Source organism: Benincasa hispida, chromosome 3 (assembly GCF_027475165.1).
Source record: "Benincasa hispida cultivar pf3 chromosome 3, pf3_genome.v1.1, whole genome shotgun sequence".
NCBI classification, from domain to species: domain Eukaryota; kingdom Viridiplantae; phylum Streptophyta; class Magnoliopsida; order Cucurbitales; family Cucurbitaceae; genus Benincasa; species Benincasa hispida.
Window position 1 is genome coordinate 15,462,672 of NC_143480.1, and position 15,994 is coordinate 15,478,665.

Below are 15,994 nucleotides of genomic sequence, written 5' to 3' on the forward strand. Positions count from 1 at the left end.
TGAGTTCGAGGTTTTGGAGGTCGTTCGTTGTGTGTTTGCACTGTTCGTGTGGTGGTTGTTGTTGATCGTGCTGTGTTGCGGTCATTGTGTTCGAGCGTTTGTGTATTATTGTCTCAGAGACTAATCGAGCGTTCATGATCGAGGGAGTTTGAAGAATGAGTCTTCAAAGGTATATATATCCCTTAATCTCATCTGTAAATATGTTATAATTTTGTATTGTGCATGACCTGTTAGTTTCCGTTTCTTAACTGTAATTGTGTATGTTCAATATTGAATGGAATTTGGAATGATCATTTTGTTGCTCATGGAATTCCTCATGTCTGATTTCCTTCATGTTCAAGCCCAAAATTAGCCCTTAAAAGAACGATTCATTCATCTACTTACCCTAACAACGAGAAGGAGTGAATTCCATCTTATGTAGCTTTGTTCCCAGCTCCTCATTTAATAAATCCTCAAAATGGTAACCATATTAAGTCAGCGAATATGGTCACTCTCACCCATGCAGATCAAAGGACCGCCTGGCAAGAGTTCACAACTCACTCAGGTTTAAGGTCAAGTTACCTATGGTCTATTGAGGATGATGCCCTAAATCTCGTGATCTTGTAGTTTGTAATTGTATTTGTATAAAAAAATTGTTTATCTAATAAAATAAGAGGTATTTTATTCGACATTTAGTTGCATTAACTCAAAAACCAATAAACTAAGATTCAAGGTTATTTGATGTAACTTAAACATGTATGTGGATCATGTTTGAGTGATAATTTGAACAGTCTTTAGTAGATGGATAAAGCTAGGTACCTTATCTTGGTGACATTATGAATACGACCCACTTTGTAGTTGTTACAATTCTTCTAAAGTGCTATAAATGATATAATCCTGATCATTCTTGTGGAGACATGTGACTCTGGGTATTCTATGTAAAGAGTTTATGTAAGATCAGACCACAAAATGAATAGTCTCTCTATAAAACACCATTACTAGAAGATAGTTATATTTCACCAAGATGACCATAGGTAACTTGACTTAAATCTTGACTAAGTCTTGTGAACTCTTGCCAATAAAGGTGGTTCTTTGATTTGTATGGGCGAGAGTGGCCAGATTCTTCGACCCAATATGCCTACCATTTTGGGGATTTGTCTGATTGGGGAGTTTGGAACGCAGCTACACAATAAGAAATTCACTCCTTTCCTAGTGTTAAAGTTGTTGGATTTAGTATCAGAGTTGTTGGATTTAGTGTCCTAAATCAAGTATATCTTGTAGTTTGTATTTTGAAAGAATAAATTATTTATTTAATAAAATAGAGCTGTTTTATTTGATATTTAGACTACATTAATTCAATCTAATAAATTAAGATCCTAGGTTATGTGATGTCACTTGAACAATATGTGGTAGGCATACAAGTGATTCATGTTCACGTTATAACCTAAAAGGTCTACAATAAATGGATAAGGTTGGATATCTTATCCTGGTAACACTACAAATACGGTCTACTTTGTAATTGTTACATGAGTTGTAAATTTTAAAAATAATATGAGCCATATTGTTCATGTGGAGACATGTGAGTGGATGTATCCTGTATAAAGAGTTTATACAAGACCGGATCGCGAAATGATTGGTTTCTCTTTATAACACCTACGATGACCATAGGTGACTTGACCTTAATCCCGAATGAGTTGTGAACTCCTGTTTCTGAGGGTAATCCTTTGATCTGTATGGGGTGAGAATGGTCGTGTTAGCCAACTCAACAAGCCTACCATTTTTTGGATTTATTTGAGTAGGGAGCTAGGAATAAACCTACACAAGAAGAATCATTCCTTCCCGATCATAGATAAAGTAGATAAATTGCTCCCTTAACAGCAAATTTCGGGTCTTGAACAATGAGGCATTAACCTCTCACTAGCCTGAGAGATGTAAGTTTATAGTTGGACTATAAACTGTTTGTTCATTAGAGGAATCAGTGGTACTTAAGGAGTTAGATGTAACTACAAGGGTAAAATGGTATTTTGACTCAACTATAGTTATGAGTAAATTATGAAGGGTCGAGTAATTATTGATTGGTTATATCCATAGAGACAGAAATACATTTACAGTGCAAATGGTGCAACTATTCATTTTTGGTAGAGTGACCGGTAGTTAATGAATATTGATTAATTTAATTAAAAAAAATGTTTAATTAAATCAATCTCATGTCATTGGAGCTGTAGGTCCATAACGTCCCTTGTTAGCTCGCTAAGAATAGTTAAAAGGCATGACTTGAATTATTCAAATTAATTAAAGAAAATTTATGTTAATATGATTAATATAAAGTATAGTGAATTTTGATAGATATGATCTATAATCCAAACTATATTATAAGAGAGATGTATTTGAATGAGATTCAAGTATTAGATTTATATGAATTGGATTCATAAAGAGATATATGCATATACATATGTGATATTTGTATGCTAATAAATTAATTAAATGTATATTAAATTTGATTTAGTATATAGTTATTTAATTTGTATGCTGATTAAATAAATAATAGCTAATTAATTAATTAGCTAAAAGGAGAAAAGTGGAAAAGCATGGAGAAGGGATTACCTTTTCTCCCTATAAATATACTATTATAACCATTTTTAGGGTAAGGTTTGTTTTTTTGTGAAAAATGACCTAACCTTCACCCTTCCTCTCTAATCTTTCTTCTCCAAAATAATTTCTCTCTAAAAATTCCTCCATCAAAAGGTCTTGGAGCCCACACTTTTAACCCTTTTTTTTATTCCAAGAGAATAACAAGGTAGCCTTAGAGGTGGAGTTCTTGTTCGTTGAGAAGTTGAGATTATTCGTGACCTTTGGAGGGAAAACATGAAGAAGGAAAAGAATCCACAAAGTTGAGTTCATTTCTTCCCTTCTTCTTTATTAGAAGCATGCTTAGGTCCTTTTGTATGTTCATCCTTTGAATATTTTCATGAGTTCACTGATTTTAGTTTCTCACAAAAAAAATTTCAAAATTGCAAGGCGATAACACATTTCCGCAGGAATTGGATTCCTTTCAAGGGTAAGTAGAGAAATTTCTTCCTTAAGGACTGATTTCGGGGCTTGAACAATGTGGCGTCACACCCTCTCTTGGCCCGAGAGGGGTTTGGTTATAGTTGGACTATAACTAATTGTTTATAGAGGGATCAGTGGTATATAATGAGTTAGATGTAACTACCGGGCAAAATGATAATTTTGGCCCAACTGTACTTACGAACAATTTGTGAAGGGTCAATACATTATTGATTGGTTATATCCAATGAACACGGAAATATATCTAGAATGCAACTGTTGGTCTTTAATGGAGTAACTAGCAGTTAATGGAAGTTGATTAATTTAATTAAAGAGTTTAATTAATTAATCAAGTACCATTGGAGCTTCAATCTATAAGTCTATAAGTTCTCTCGTTAGCTCAATTGGGATTAATGAGAATCGAATTAGTTTTGGATTAATTTGAATGGTTCAAATTAATTGAAGGAAATTAATTATATGAGATAACATTAATATAATGTATGTGATACATTATAATATAAAATTTATTATATGAGATATAATTAATATAATGTATATTATACATTATAATATAAAGTTTTATTTGAGAGAAAATAAATATTTGAATATGATTCATATTAACTACTAAAGGTTAAATGTGAGAGTAATAAACTACAGGTTATATTATATATGATATAATATAGACTATAGGTTATGTGTTATATTAGATATAATATAAAGTTTAATATATGATATATATATATAATTAAATTAAAATTATTTTCATTTAACCGTTATTAGGGAGGGAGTTCTTTGATGACTCCCCCCCTCGTTTTAATGTGGTGTATAACTGACAGAGGAAGATTATTCACTTATTCTTCTTCCAAGAAAGATCTAAGATTCTCTCAATGAAATTATTGCTCTCTCAACAAAACCTTTCCTTCTCCCAACCAAAATTAATCTCATTGAAGCCCATACCTCTTAAAGATTCTCATCCTTGAGAATAATGGGGAAGAGCTCTTTGTGGTGTCCGTTCTTGTTGCTGTGATTGTGTGTTCATGAGTTCGAGGAAGAGTTCGAATTGTTCGTGCAGTGCATTGAGAGAGAACTCATGAAGAACTTGGTCTTCAAGGATAAGTGATCCTCTAATCTCTTCATTCTCTCTATTTTTTTAAAAAAGCAACTTAATTAGGATTATTTATCCTAGTTTTTGTCCTTTGCATTATACATGTACTGTAAAATTAAAGTTGGGGCACAATCCTTTCATTGCAATTAGTCACCTACTTCTTCATAATCATCCTAGTGAAATGTAAGTCTCTTTAAGTAACATCGATATAAGGAGAGATTAATCATTTCATGGTTCGATCTTATACAAACTTTTTGTATAGGATACTCCCACTCACATGTCTCCACATGAATGATCAGGATTAGATCATTTATAATACTTTACAACAATTGTAATAATTATAAAGTGGGTTATATTTGTAGTGTTATCGGGATAAAGTACCCAACCTTATCCATATACTACAGACCATTCAGGTTATTACTTAAGCATGATCCACTTGTATGCCAACCACATACATGTTTAAGTAACATTAAACAACCTAGGATCTTAGTTTATTTGATTTGAATTAATGCAAACTAAATTTTAAATAAAATAATATTTTATTTTATTAAATAAATAATTCGTGTATAAATAATTTACAAACTATAAAACCCATGAGATGTAGGGCGTCAACCTCAACAGATAGCCATTGGTAGAAGTTATCAATGATAACCACTAACAGAAGCTATCAGTGATATCTTATATCAGTGAAATGACTTATGTATATATCAATTAAATGAATGATATTAATGAGATTGGTGAGATTGGTGATATGACTTAGGTAGATATCAGTGATAGTCACTTAAAGACTTCTCATTGATAGACTTCTATCACTTATAGCTTTAAATGTTAATCTTTGAAAGTTGATTGTTTCCTTTCAAAGTTGATAACTACTTATAAAAGTCTATCATTGATAGTCACTGATAGCTTTAAAAGTTAATATTTTAAGTTTGATTTCAATTGATGAAATGTATCAATGATAGCTACTGATAACTGATAGCAAATTATAAGCTAATATTTAAAATATTACTATTTCAAGGTTGTATTAATATTTCTCAAATTCAAAGCTATCACTGATAGCTACTATCAGTATATCTTTCAATTTGAGAAAACCAAAATAAGAAGTACGAAATGATGGACTGTGCGTGGGCTTTTTAGTAATTTACCAATATAGTTGTCATTGATAGCTTCTATCAGTGATATATGGTACTAGTTTTGTGCGATAGCCCTAATATATTTATTCTTATACTACATCTTTTATTATTTTGGATTGTTATTTATACCATCGGCCTTTTTTTTTTTAAAGTCGATCTGTCTCCCTAAGTAGGATAATTGACTAACGAGTCTTACCTCTTGGATTTGTTGATTAGAAAACTATTATCATCACCTAGCTTTAGTGCAAGTTATAGATTCTCAAGATTTATGGCATGAGGAGTTGTAATTTGTGAACATTTGACTAATGTTTAGATTATTTATTAGGTTATTTATATATATATATATATATATTTGATGTAAAGATTAACAGAAATTTAAATCCTCACCTTTATATCATTAAATTATTGAACGAAAAATAGATATGATTATAAAATAAAAGAAGAAAAGAGAAGGGGAAGAAGAAAGAAGAAGAAGAAGAAAAGGAGACAATGATAACCAAGAAGAAGAGGGAAGGAGGTGTAAACGCCCATCGAAGTTGTAGGGGTGAGGAGAGAGCGTGGAGTCTTCGTTTTAACTATACTTAACATGTGCATTTTCTCCTTAAAATTTTAAAATTCATGAGTTATTTAAAAAGTCACAAAGTTTTTTTATTATTATTTTAAATGTTGACATGACATTATTGAAAATAATAATTAACAATTATCTTCTCTCTTCATTCACTCCATGCCCTAATCTTCATGCCTTAATCTTTAAACATGTTCTTAAAAAATAATTAAAAAGGTACATTTTGAAATCTTAACGGCTAAGTGTATATGTAACAAAAAATTTAGTGATCAAAAGTAATTTTTCAAATTGATCTAACCTTTGCCGTCGTCTACAAAAGACTAAAAATCAAATAAAATTTATAAACTATCAAATCCTCCTCCTATTACTACAATAGCGTAACAATAGTGACAAGTTCTAGCCAATCGGTAGGGAAGTGCTAATGTGAGCTTTTCATTAAGTCAATTTCCTAATTAGAGCAATAAATGTGAGGAGGGGGGCATGAAATTAAAAATAGAAATGTAAAAGCAACGGGTAAATGTAACCTAGGATAGGGTTTATCTAGATTTGAGAACAAGAGGGATCCTAAACAATTTTCATCCTCGATTTCTGTTAATTAAACATGCATTTGATTTATGTATGCATAATGACCTACTTAGCTGAACCTCACTCAATGACGCTACAGGCAATCGAATTGTTTGATTAAACTAAGCAAATGCCTTAATTAATAATTAAAGCTTAAAGCCAAGTCCTAATTAAACTACATACCCCTAAGTCTATTGGGTATGATAGCGTTCATATATAAATAAAAACATGTGCATTAAGATTTAGGATTCCATTGTGTTGATTAACCAATTGGATAACCTAAACAATTAATCAAATTTATCTTTGAACCTAGTTAAAACATGAATTAGGATAGACAATAAATAAATGATTAATTAATTTCTACTTAGGTGATCGAGCTAAACATTCAAGTGTGAACATGATGAAGCTACGAATCGATTAGCAAGGGCAACACATGCTCATGAGGGATAGCCAATACACAAACATGCATTTAAAAATTAAAATGGATTTAATGAAAACATAAAACAATATGCATTCAGTTCATCAACAAAAATCTCAAGAAAATACATAGGTTTTTGCCCTCAATACTAAATGGAAATTACCTCATCGATTCAGGGACAAATAAAAAAAGAGAGATCCAATCCATCAATTGCATCCCAAAAGAAAAGTAAAAGCTACACTTAAGATGCTAGAAAGATAGAAGAAGAAGATGAAATTTGAGGTTCACTTCGGCCTCCATACATCCAACATGAAAAACCTTGAATAAGATTATATATAGAAAAACAGGGGAGTATTGCAACGTTGGCTTTTGTTGTAGTAGCGTAAGCCTTCATGTAGCGACACTCATCTTTGCGCTCTTGCGCGTGCGCATGATTCTATTCATCAATCAAACTCTAGAGCGTAGCTACGCTCTAGGGGAACATCGCAACGCTCTCGCAAATGCTTCTCTCTGCCTTCAAGCCTAACACGCAGCATCACTACGGTGGCTCAAGGGACAAAATCGTAATTTCGCGTCCTTGAAGCTTCGGTGCTCGATTTCACTTCTGTAAGCTCCAAATCAACACCAAACGGCTCGCAACATTCCCAAATACATGGTTTACTTGAATTCCTACAAAATAATTATTTAAACACATTATACATAACAAACAAAGGATATTAAAGACATAAAATGGCTCGAGAGTTATCATTGATATAAAAATTTAATTGAATTGCAAGTCCATAGGTTGGAAAAAGTTAGAATTTAGTCTTGATAAAATAGAGACTATCTATGAGGTTTTATCAAACCAATTCTAGTTCTTAAAATTATAGGAATTAAATTATGACTTTGTCCAAATCATAGAGGTTAATTGGAATGGTAAGGGAGTTTTATAAATAAATTAGAAGGAAGGGGTAGTTTAGGAAAAAAAAATTAGGAAAATGAGGTTGATTTTTTTTGTCTTTTGTGGAGTTCGTCTCTTAAAGAGACACATTCATCTTTTCTTTTTTTTTGGTTTCTTTTTCTCTCTTTCTTAAACTTCGTTATCCTTCGTTCATTTTTTTTTAAATTTAATTTCATTCCTTTAAAATTTAAACTAATTATTTTTAGTATTGAAATGACATAATATTATTTTTAAAAAAAATAAATTTTTATTCATAATTTTAAAAAAATATATTTATATTTCTTGTCATTCAATTTTGATCTCTAAGTTTTATAATGTATAACTTTACCCTTAAGATTTCAATTTTACTTCGATTTAGTCTTTAAGTTTCAATATTTATATTTTTAAATTCGATTTTTCATCAATATTCACATTCAGTCTTTCACATACATGTCAATAAATTAAGTTAAAATAATTATATATGAAGTTAAATTTTAAAATTAATTTCAATTGTGATGAAAAATATAATTTAAAAATAATTACATTATATTTATTTGAAATGTAAAATTGAAGTTAAAAGTGTGATTCTTAAAATCTAGAGATCATAATTTCTATAAAGTAAGACAACATTGTAAATGTTGGTGTAAATGTCAACATGAGAGCAGAAATTTATAAAATAAATGAAAAAATAATTACAAAATAATATCAATTATTGGTAATTAATTACAAAATTAAACAACATGAAATATTTGCATAAAAAAAATTGTTAATTGTTAATTATAAAAAGTACATGTTTATACCAATAAGATGACCTTGGACTTGGAGCATCTAATCCAAAATCTTGATAATTAGATGGAAACTATAGTCCAGAATCTTAACTTCAATTTTCACTCACTTTCCATCTTTAATACTAATGCCTATCAATTTATTTAGAATAAGTATAATTAATTTTAAGTTATATTTTCCATCATCATTGAAATTAGTTATTTTAAAATTAATTTATTGACATTTATGTCAAAAGACTGAAAGTGAATATTTAGTAGAAAATCAAGAATAAAAGTATGAATATTGAAACTAATTAAATTGAAAAAATTGAAATCTTTAAGGATAATCATCTTTTTCTTTAATAAGCAGTTAAGTTGCTAATTAACTCTACAAACACAGTAACTACAAAGTTCAAAACTCAATTGAGTGCCTTCGAACAGTCGAAGTGATAAAACTTAATTATTATTTTAAATAATTTTTAAAAAAAAATTATTTACAAAATTACTTTGATATTTTATAATCCGCAAAATTAAAACTTCCATGTCTATATTTTAATTCTTGATTGGGTCTAATATTATTACGCAGCTTAAAACAAATTATGCAAATTTAGAAATTAAATTTCGTTAACGATGTATGTAGGTTTGCTCGTTCGCGATTCACCCTCGTTTTTTCTTCACTTGCTTTCTCGTTCTTTCCTTCTGAATTGCTCTCTATTTCTCTGTTTTTGCATTAAAGCACGGTAATCTTCGGATTTAATCCCACCATTTTTGCGATCAATCAGTGTAGTCCGAAGCAGATCCGGCCGGAATAATGTCTTATGCTTACCTATTCAAATACATCGTCATCGGCGATACTGGTACGTCTCTCACCCTCAACTACTCAGTCATTCTTCCGAAGATCGGTTTGCATTTGTATTTCTTGAATTCTGTGTCGTCCTCTGGTTTCTTTTCAATATCATAAACAACCGTTGTTTCGTCTTCAGGAGTTGGGAAATCGTGTCTTCTCCTTCAGTTTACGGATAATCGATTTCAGCCTGTTCATGACTTAACTATCGGGGTCGAATTCGGAGCCAGGATGATCACCATCGAGAATAAGCCAATTAAGCTCCAGATTTGGGATACGGTATGTTTCTTTGGTTTCCTTATTCGAGCTGCTTGTTAGTTTAATCGAAAACTTATGTAATTCTTTTGGAGTCGAGAGATGGTTTATATATTCTTATGGTGCTGTCAATCTGATTATGCCTTTATTCCTTCTGTTGAGTCACTTTCTTAAGTAGTTTAGACTCTATGCTTGGGTATGATTTCTTAGGTAACTTGTCAATTGTTAGCCACTCGATCACTTAGTATCGGAGTATCAAAAAGATGCTGTCGTTCTCCATGTTAATTTATAGTTGGATCTTCGTTCATATTGTAATTGGAGCTAAACTTAGCAACTTCCTCCTTGTCCTTGATTTCTTGGAGTATACCTTTTCTATTGTCTTCTTTATGATATATTTAACAAGTGGGGTCCATTCATACTTTAGATCTAATAAAGGCAAGTTACAAATGGGAGCTATTACTGTTTTTCTTTTTTTTTTTTTTGAGTTTAATAATTTTGGAGATGGGTTTTCAAACCTTCAATCTTTAGAATGGTAATAGACACCTTACTGTGTAGCTAGTACTAATTAGCATGCAGGTAACCTTTTTTCTTTTTTTGTAATTTTACAAATAGTATGAACAAAAGTTAGTCATTCCTTTTCCTTTCTGGCATTTACCATGATTTTGGCCATACTGTGGAATCTATGAATAATCATCTTGATCTACCCCATGAAAATTGTTGCATTACCAAATGGTCAAGGTTTTTTTTCTTTTCCCATTTTGGCAAACATCAGTGTTTATTCAGTTAGGAATAGGAAGGCCGGCTAAGATACTGTTAACACAGTTCTAAATGTGTTAAGGTTTGTGTGATTGTAACAGGCCGGCCAAGAGTCATTCAGGTCCATCACGAGGTCCTATTATAGAGGTGCTGCTGGTGCCTTGCTTGTCTATGATATTACCAGGTCCTACTTTGTTCCTTTTGTCTTCTTAAATGACTAACTAGTATGCTAATGGAAATGGATGTCCTATAGGATGTTTAACATGAAGTTTTTCATTCTTATGTGCCTTTACCAAGCTGCTTATTTACATGAGAATTGTGGTGACTGCGTTATTCAGAAGGGAGACTTTCAATCACTTGGTTAGCTGGCTAGAAGATGCAAGACAGCATGCAAATGCAAACATGACAATTATGCTAATTGGTAATAAGAATGATCTTGCTCATAGAAGGGCTGTGAGCACAGAAGAGGGTGAACAGTTTGCAAAGGAACATGGTTTAATATTCATGGAGGCATCTGCCAAAACTGCCCAGAATGTTGAAGAGGTGACTACATGAAATATGCTTATGAAGTACTTTGAAGCACACTGAGGCTTGGTGTAATTTTTATAGTATGTATGTAACATTTAAGAAATTCATCTCATTAAATGACAAGCACCTCATTTTCAGGCATTCGTAAGGACAGCCGCAACCATATTCAAGAAGATTCAAGATGGAGTATTTGACGTTTCAAATGAGGTTAACATCCATCTCTTGTCTTTTATACTTCGACAAACATAGATGACGAATTCGTGATTCGTTATTAAAACAACGAATTAAAATGTTAATGTTTTTAACTAATAAAAAAAACACCAAGAGTATATTCTACTTCTGATCGTGCATATGCACGAGGAACGCTGTTGTTGACTCTGCATTTTATGTCATCCTCAGTCTTATGGAATCAAAGTTGGATATGGTGGGATACCGGGACCGTCCGGAGGCAGGGAGGGATCATCTTCCCAAACTGCCGGCTGTTGCAGTTGAACCTTGAAACTATAGAAACTAGTTGACTTCAAGCTGTCTGTGCCTGCCTTAATTCATTTTTTCTTTTAATCTTTTGCATCATTCCTCATGTGCTGCTGTGAAATGTGAATACCCCCTCCCCCAAAGAAAAAAAGAGTAGAAGAAGCTCTTCAATCTGCTGTCAATTCAATTGTAAATCAACATTGTTTTGAATTCATTAGTTCATTTGGTGAAGAACCTTTTACCTCCATTTCTTGATTTTGGTTGTTTTTTTGTTCAATAAATGTGAAGATGGGGATCCAACTTTCAATCTAAAGAAACGGAAGTCGTGTCATATTATTGAGTTATATTTCCATGAATAATCATGATTGTCTTCCTTTTTTAATAACATTAGAGAGTAGGGAGATTTAAATTATGAACCTCTTAATCGTTCACACATCCATATGTCAGTTGAACTATGCTTGTTTTAACAATTATGATTATTGTTTTATATTATCTATATGGAAAATGAATATCATGAAAGTTTCAAATATTTCAATTTCATAGAATTTGATTATGTCATAAACATTATTTTTACATACACTAATGTAATTCTTGGAATTATAACTCTTTTTTTGGGGGGTTGGGAATGTAAACTTGAGAGGAGTTATAAGAACCAGAATTGGAGAGTTCACATGACATTTGAGTGTAGGTTATGTTACTTCACTTGTAAGTAAGGTTCTTACACTAAATCCCCACACAAGTCAAGTTGGATCTCAGAATTCAGTTCAAAATTGATTTTGCAAAGCTAGCTTCATGACTATTTTGCGTTAAAAGTATGTTTTTAGTTATTTACAAATTCATAATTTGAGAAAATAATAATTTTGTTTGTTTTCTTTTTTTAGAAAAAATTTAGGATTTTGTTTGTTTTTTTTTAAAAAAAAAAAAACTTAGGATTTTGTTTGTTTGTTTTTTTAAAAAAAACTTAGGTGCTCCTTTGGATGTATCTATTTTGATGCATCCTAAATATAGTTCAATAAAATGCCGTGACATTTTTATTTTTTTAAAAAATATATTTTTTATAATTTTCTTTTTGTGTAGTAGGGATGTGAAAAGTACAAAAGTTAGGTACAGTCTAACACTGTTCATGTTTTTTTTTTTTTAATTTTAAAAAAAAGCAACTAAACAAGACAATTATAAATTAAGGCCATATTTGATTATTATTTGGCTTTAGAAATTTGTGCTTATTTTTTTATTACAACAGTTCTCTTAATAAACATTCAAAAGTTGGTTGGTTTAATGAAGTAAAAAAAAAAAAGGTTTTTCATGAGTTTACAAAATCTTTTTGTTTTTAGAAGGAGAAAAACTTAGGTAATACCTAGTTTCGACAATTGTCCATTATTGTTATTATTTTGTGTAAAGGAAAGGAAAGCATGGATTAGATGACCCTATTGTTCTTTTAAATTTTGATTAATAATTCAAACATTTCTTTAAAAAAGATGAGAATCATACTAAAAAGATAAAAGAAAAAAAATTAAACGAAATCATTATTAAACCGAACTTAAACCAGTCACAAACCTATTTCCAAATCATTTTTAATGTTTTCTAATCTTAACTATACTTGTCACAATCTATTCGAAAAGGCTACCACAATCTAATTGACAATTTTACTCTTTCAATAATTTTGCGTGAGGACACATTGTAGCAGCCACCTCAAAGGATTTTTATTGAGTTTTAATGAACTTTCTGATGTGTTTTGTTATTTAGGATTCATTTGGTATTGCAATATACAACAGAAATCAAAACAAATTCACAAAATTAAGTAATGTTCCAAAAAGGAAAGGGGGAAAAAAACTATCTCCGCCCATATTTCCATCAAACTGGAGAATTTTCATGATTTTTTTGGATCGAAGTGGCAATTCCCAATCAATGGAATTCCATAGGAGGAGCCTCTGTAAGATCAAGCCTCAAACAGGAAGAAGAAGAAGAAGAAGAAGATGAGCAAAATCATCGAAGTAAATTTATGAACGATTCTACAACGCGCTACTCCCTTGTTGAAGCGGTTGATTTAGCAGAGACCTCCAGATACAATCCATTCCCTCCCCCGCCTGCTCTCCGCCGTCCAACGACGACGGCGGCGGCGGAGGTGCTTGTGCCTTGTAATCTTCCTCCCAAGGATCCGGCAGATTACACCACAGCAATTGCCCTGACAACTCTGTAAACGCCGTTCCAATTGTAAGCGGAGTAGCATCGACGGTGGATGCTCCATTGAAAAAGGAGGTGAAGAAAACGTCCTCAAATTTCCAGTCCTCGGATTTGGAATAAATCAGGCCGTCCTTCAACCAGGGGAAATCGAAGACGTTGAACGACAGATCGAAATCAAATGATGTTCCGGAAGGAGATTCTTGGGCGTTGTAGCCGCCGCCGTCGTGGAGGTGCTGCCTCTTCACGTTAGCGATCTCCGGCGGCGAAGATTGATCGCATATTGCATCGGGTGATGATGATGATGATGATGATTCTCTTGGTCGCTTGGTGTTATGGCGGTCCATTGAATAAACTGATGAAAGTGCTTTGGAAGACGAACGATTAAACCAAATATATATATATGGGCGGGTAAGGGTAGTGGGAGGGCTTTGGTAATTGTCAATAAATATAGATTAAATTATCGAAAATACCCGTGAATTATGGGATTAATTTACAAAATACTCGAAGTTTTGGAATTTTAAAATAAGCATGGTTAAACTGACATATCTATATAAATAAAAATTTTAAGTTTATGTTTGCTTATATATGCGAGTATATCATAAACAAAGAACGTAAAATTGAAGGTGTAAAAGTGAATGGAGAAAAATGACTCCATGTAAGCTTTACATATTCATGGTGTACCTTTATCTTCTTTATTTTATTTTATTTTTATATCTATATATATTTAAGGTATGTTTGAGAGTGATTTTAAAATTGCCAAAATCATTTTTATCATATTTAAAATAACTCAAATACACACTTTTTAACCAGTCAAAAAATCAACTAAATGTTCAATTTTGTACTTTTGAACACATTTTTCATATTATTAAAATTGATTTCGAATGATTAAAAACGTCTTTTGAGTGACCTTGGAAATGACACCAGTAATTTTAGTCATTTTAGAATCACTCCCTAACACACCATTAGATTTGTTCAATATTCTTAATTATTTAGTCTATACATTATGAAAGGATTAATTTATTCCATAAGCTTACGATAAGTCTAAAATTTAGTCTCTAGTGTTAACTTATTATAGTTTTTTTGAAACAGTTTTTTATTATTTATTAGTATTTTCATTATAAAATTTTGAAATATTAAAAAAAAGGAAACTAAAATTGAAAGAATTCGAAAAAACAGAAACTAAAATAGTGTTGGAAGGAATGGAATTATTTAAGATAGTGATTGAAACGTGTGGGAAAAAAGAGAGAGAGAATGGAGTCACGCAAATAGTGAGGAATGGGAGGCATCATTCACTCAACATGAACATGTTACATGAGGTCCACCTTCCAACTTCCAAGGTTTGTTCCACTTTTCACGTCCCACCTTCTCTCTCTAAATTTCCATCCCATCGTCACGCTTAAATTACACCATTCTTCCTTTTTCCAGTCCATTCCAAAACACTATTTCTTTGGTGTCTCCAACTTTGTTTTCGTTTCTGATTGCTTTCGAGAGCGTTAAAACTCATTACCTACAAATTTTAACTGTTTTGAATGTTTGATTAGATTGATTGTGAACGAATTTGTTAAAACCATACGTTCCTTCTCACCGTTTTTAATATATGTTTCTTACCCACTCTTAAAAGTAAATTTTTTAGAATCAATACTTGCTTCGTAACAAATCTTGAATTTAGTTTCGATTTTATTTTTCTCAATTAAATTTTATTTTGTATGTTTTAGTATATTAATACAACCAATTTTTATATCCTAAATTTTTCAATAACATCATTTTTTTTATTTAAATAATATCAATTTATTGGAGAAGAAATTTTGGTACATCAAATTTTTCCATGTCATCGCAACGAAAGCCAATTTATCAAATTTAGGACAAGAATATTATTGTGTTCAATAAATTTAGAGACAAATGAACTGTTGGAGTTCGTGTCCTAAATCTTGTAGTTCTTGTAGTTTGTAAATTTTGTATATTAATTATTTATTTAATAAAAGAAGTTGTTATTTTATTCGATATAAGATTACATTAACTTAATCTAATAAACTAAGATCTAAGGTTATTTTATGTAATTTAAACATATATTTAATGGACATACAGATGGATCATATTTAAGTAATAACCTAAATAGTTTGCAGTATATGGATAAGGTTGGGTGTCTTATCATGGTAAATTATGGATACGACCTACTTTGTAATTGTTACAAAAGTTGTAAAATGTTACAAACAATCTAATCCTAAACGTTCGTGTAGAGACATGCGAGTGGGGATTGTTGGGAATGTCCTAAAACTCGCAGTTCGTAAATCATGGAAACATATTCTATTTATCAATAAAAGTAGTGTTGAAGTTTTTATTCAATAAAAGTATTATTAAAATTTCATTATGTAATAAAAATCCAACAAACAAATCTGTGACTATAGTACGAATACTATAACTTTATGTAGAGACATAAAAGGAGATCAAGTTATAGTTTATA

At 31.2% G+C, this 15,994-nt stretch overlaps 2 protein-coding genes across 2 annotated transcripts; one reads left to right on the forward strand and one right to left on the reverse strand.

Moving 5' to 3' along the window:
- Positions 1–9,075: 9,075 nt before the first annotated feature.
- Positions 9,076–11,607, forward strand: LOC120074465 (ras-related protein RABB1c-like). The gene is made up of 6 exons (XM_039027594.2): positions 9,076–9,352; positions 9,479–9,618; positions 10,452–10,534; positions 10,689–10,893; positions 11,017–11,085; positions 11,278–11,607. Exons 1-6 carry the CDS (start codon positions 9,307–9,309, stop codon positions 11,368–11,370), a joined length of 636 nt encoding a protein of 211 aa, XP_038883522.1. The 5' UTR covers positions 9,076–9,306; the 3' UTR covers positions 11,371–11,607.
- Positions 11,608–13,031: 1,424 nt separating this feature from the next.
- On the reverse strand, positions 13,032–13,932 carry LOC150037054 (uncharacterized). Its single transcript, XM_090312357.1, has one exon. The coding sequence runs from the start codon at positions 13,875–13,877 to the stop codon at positions 13,362–13,364; it is 516 nt and encodes a 171-aa protein (XP_090168483.1). The 5' UTR covers positions 13,878–13,932; the 3' UTR covers positions 13,032–13,361.
- Between the last annotated feature and the right edge of the window lie 2,062 nt (positions 13,933–15,994).

What these genes read in the sequence shown, in the direction of transcription:
- LOC150037054 (XM_090312357.1), bottom strand. Translation starts at nt 13,877, where the DNA reads ATGGACCGCCATAACACCAAGCGACCAAGAGAATCATCATCATCATCA.
- LOC120074465 (XM_039027594.2), top strand. Translation starts at nt 9,307, where the DNA reads ATGTCTTATGCTTACCTATTCAAATACATCGTCATCGGCGATACTG. An exon ending in AGCTCCAGATTTGGGATACG is followed by an intron (nt 9,619 to 10,451) that starts GTATGTTTCTTT and finishes TGATTGTAACAG; the next exon opens with GCCGGCCAAGAGTCATTCAG. An exon ending in TATTTGACGTTTCAAATGAG is followed by an intron (nt 11,086 to 11,277) that starts GTTAACATCCAT and finishes TGTCATCCTCAG; the next exon opens with TCTTATGGAATCAAAGTTGG.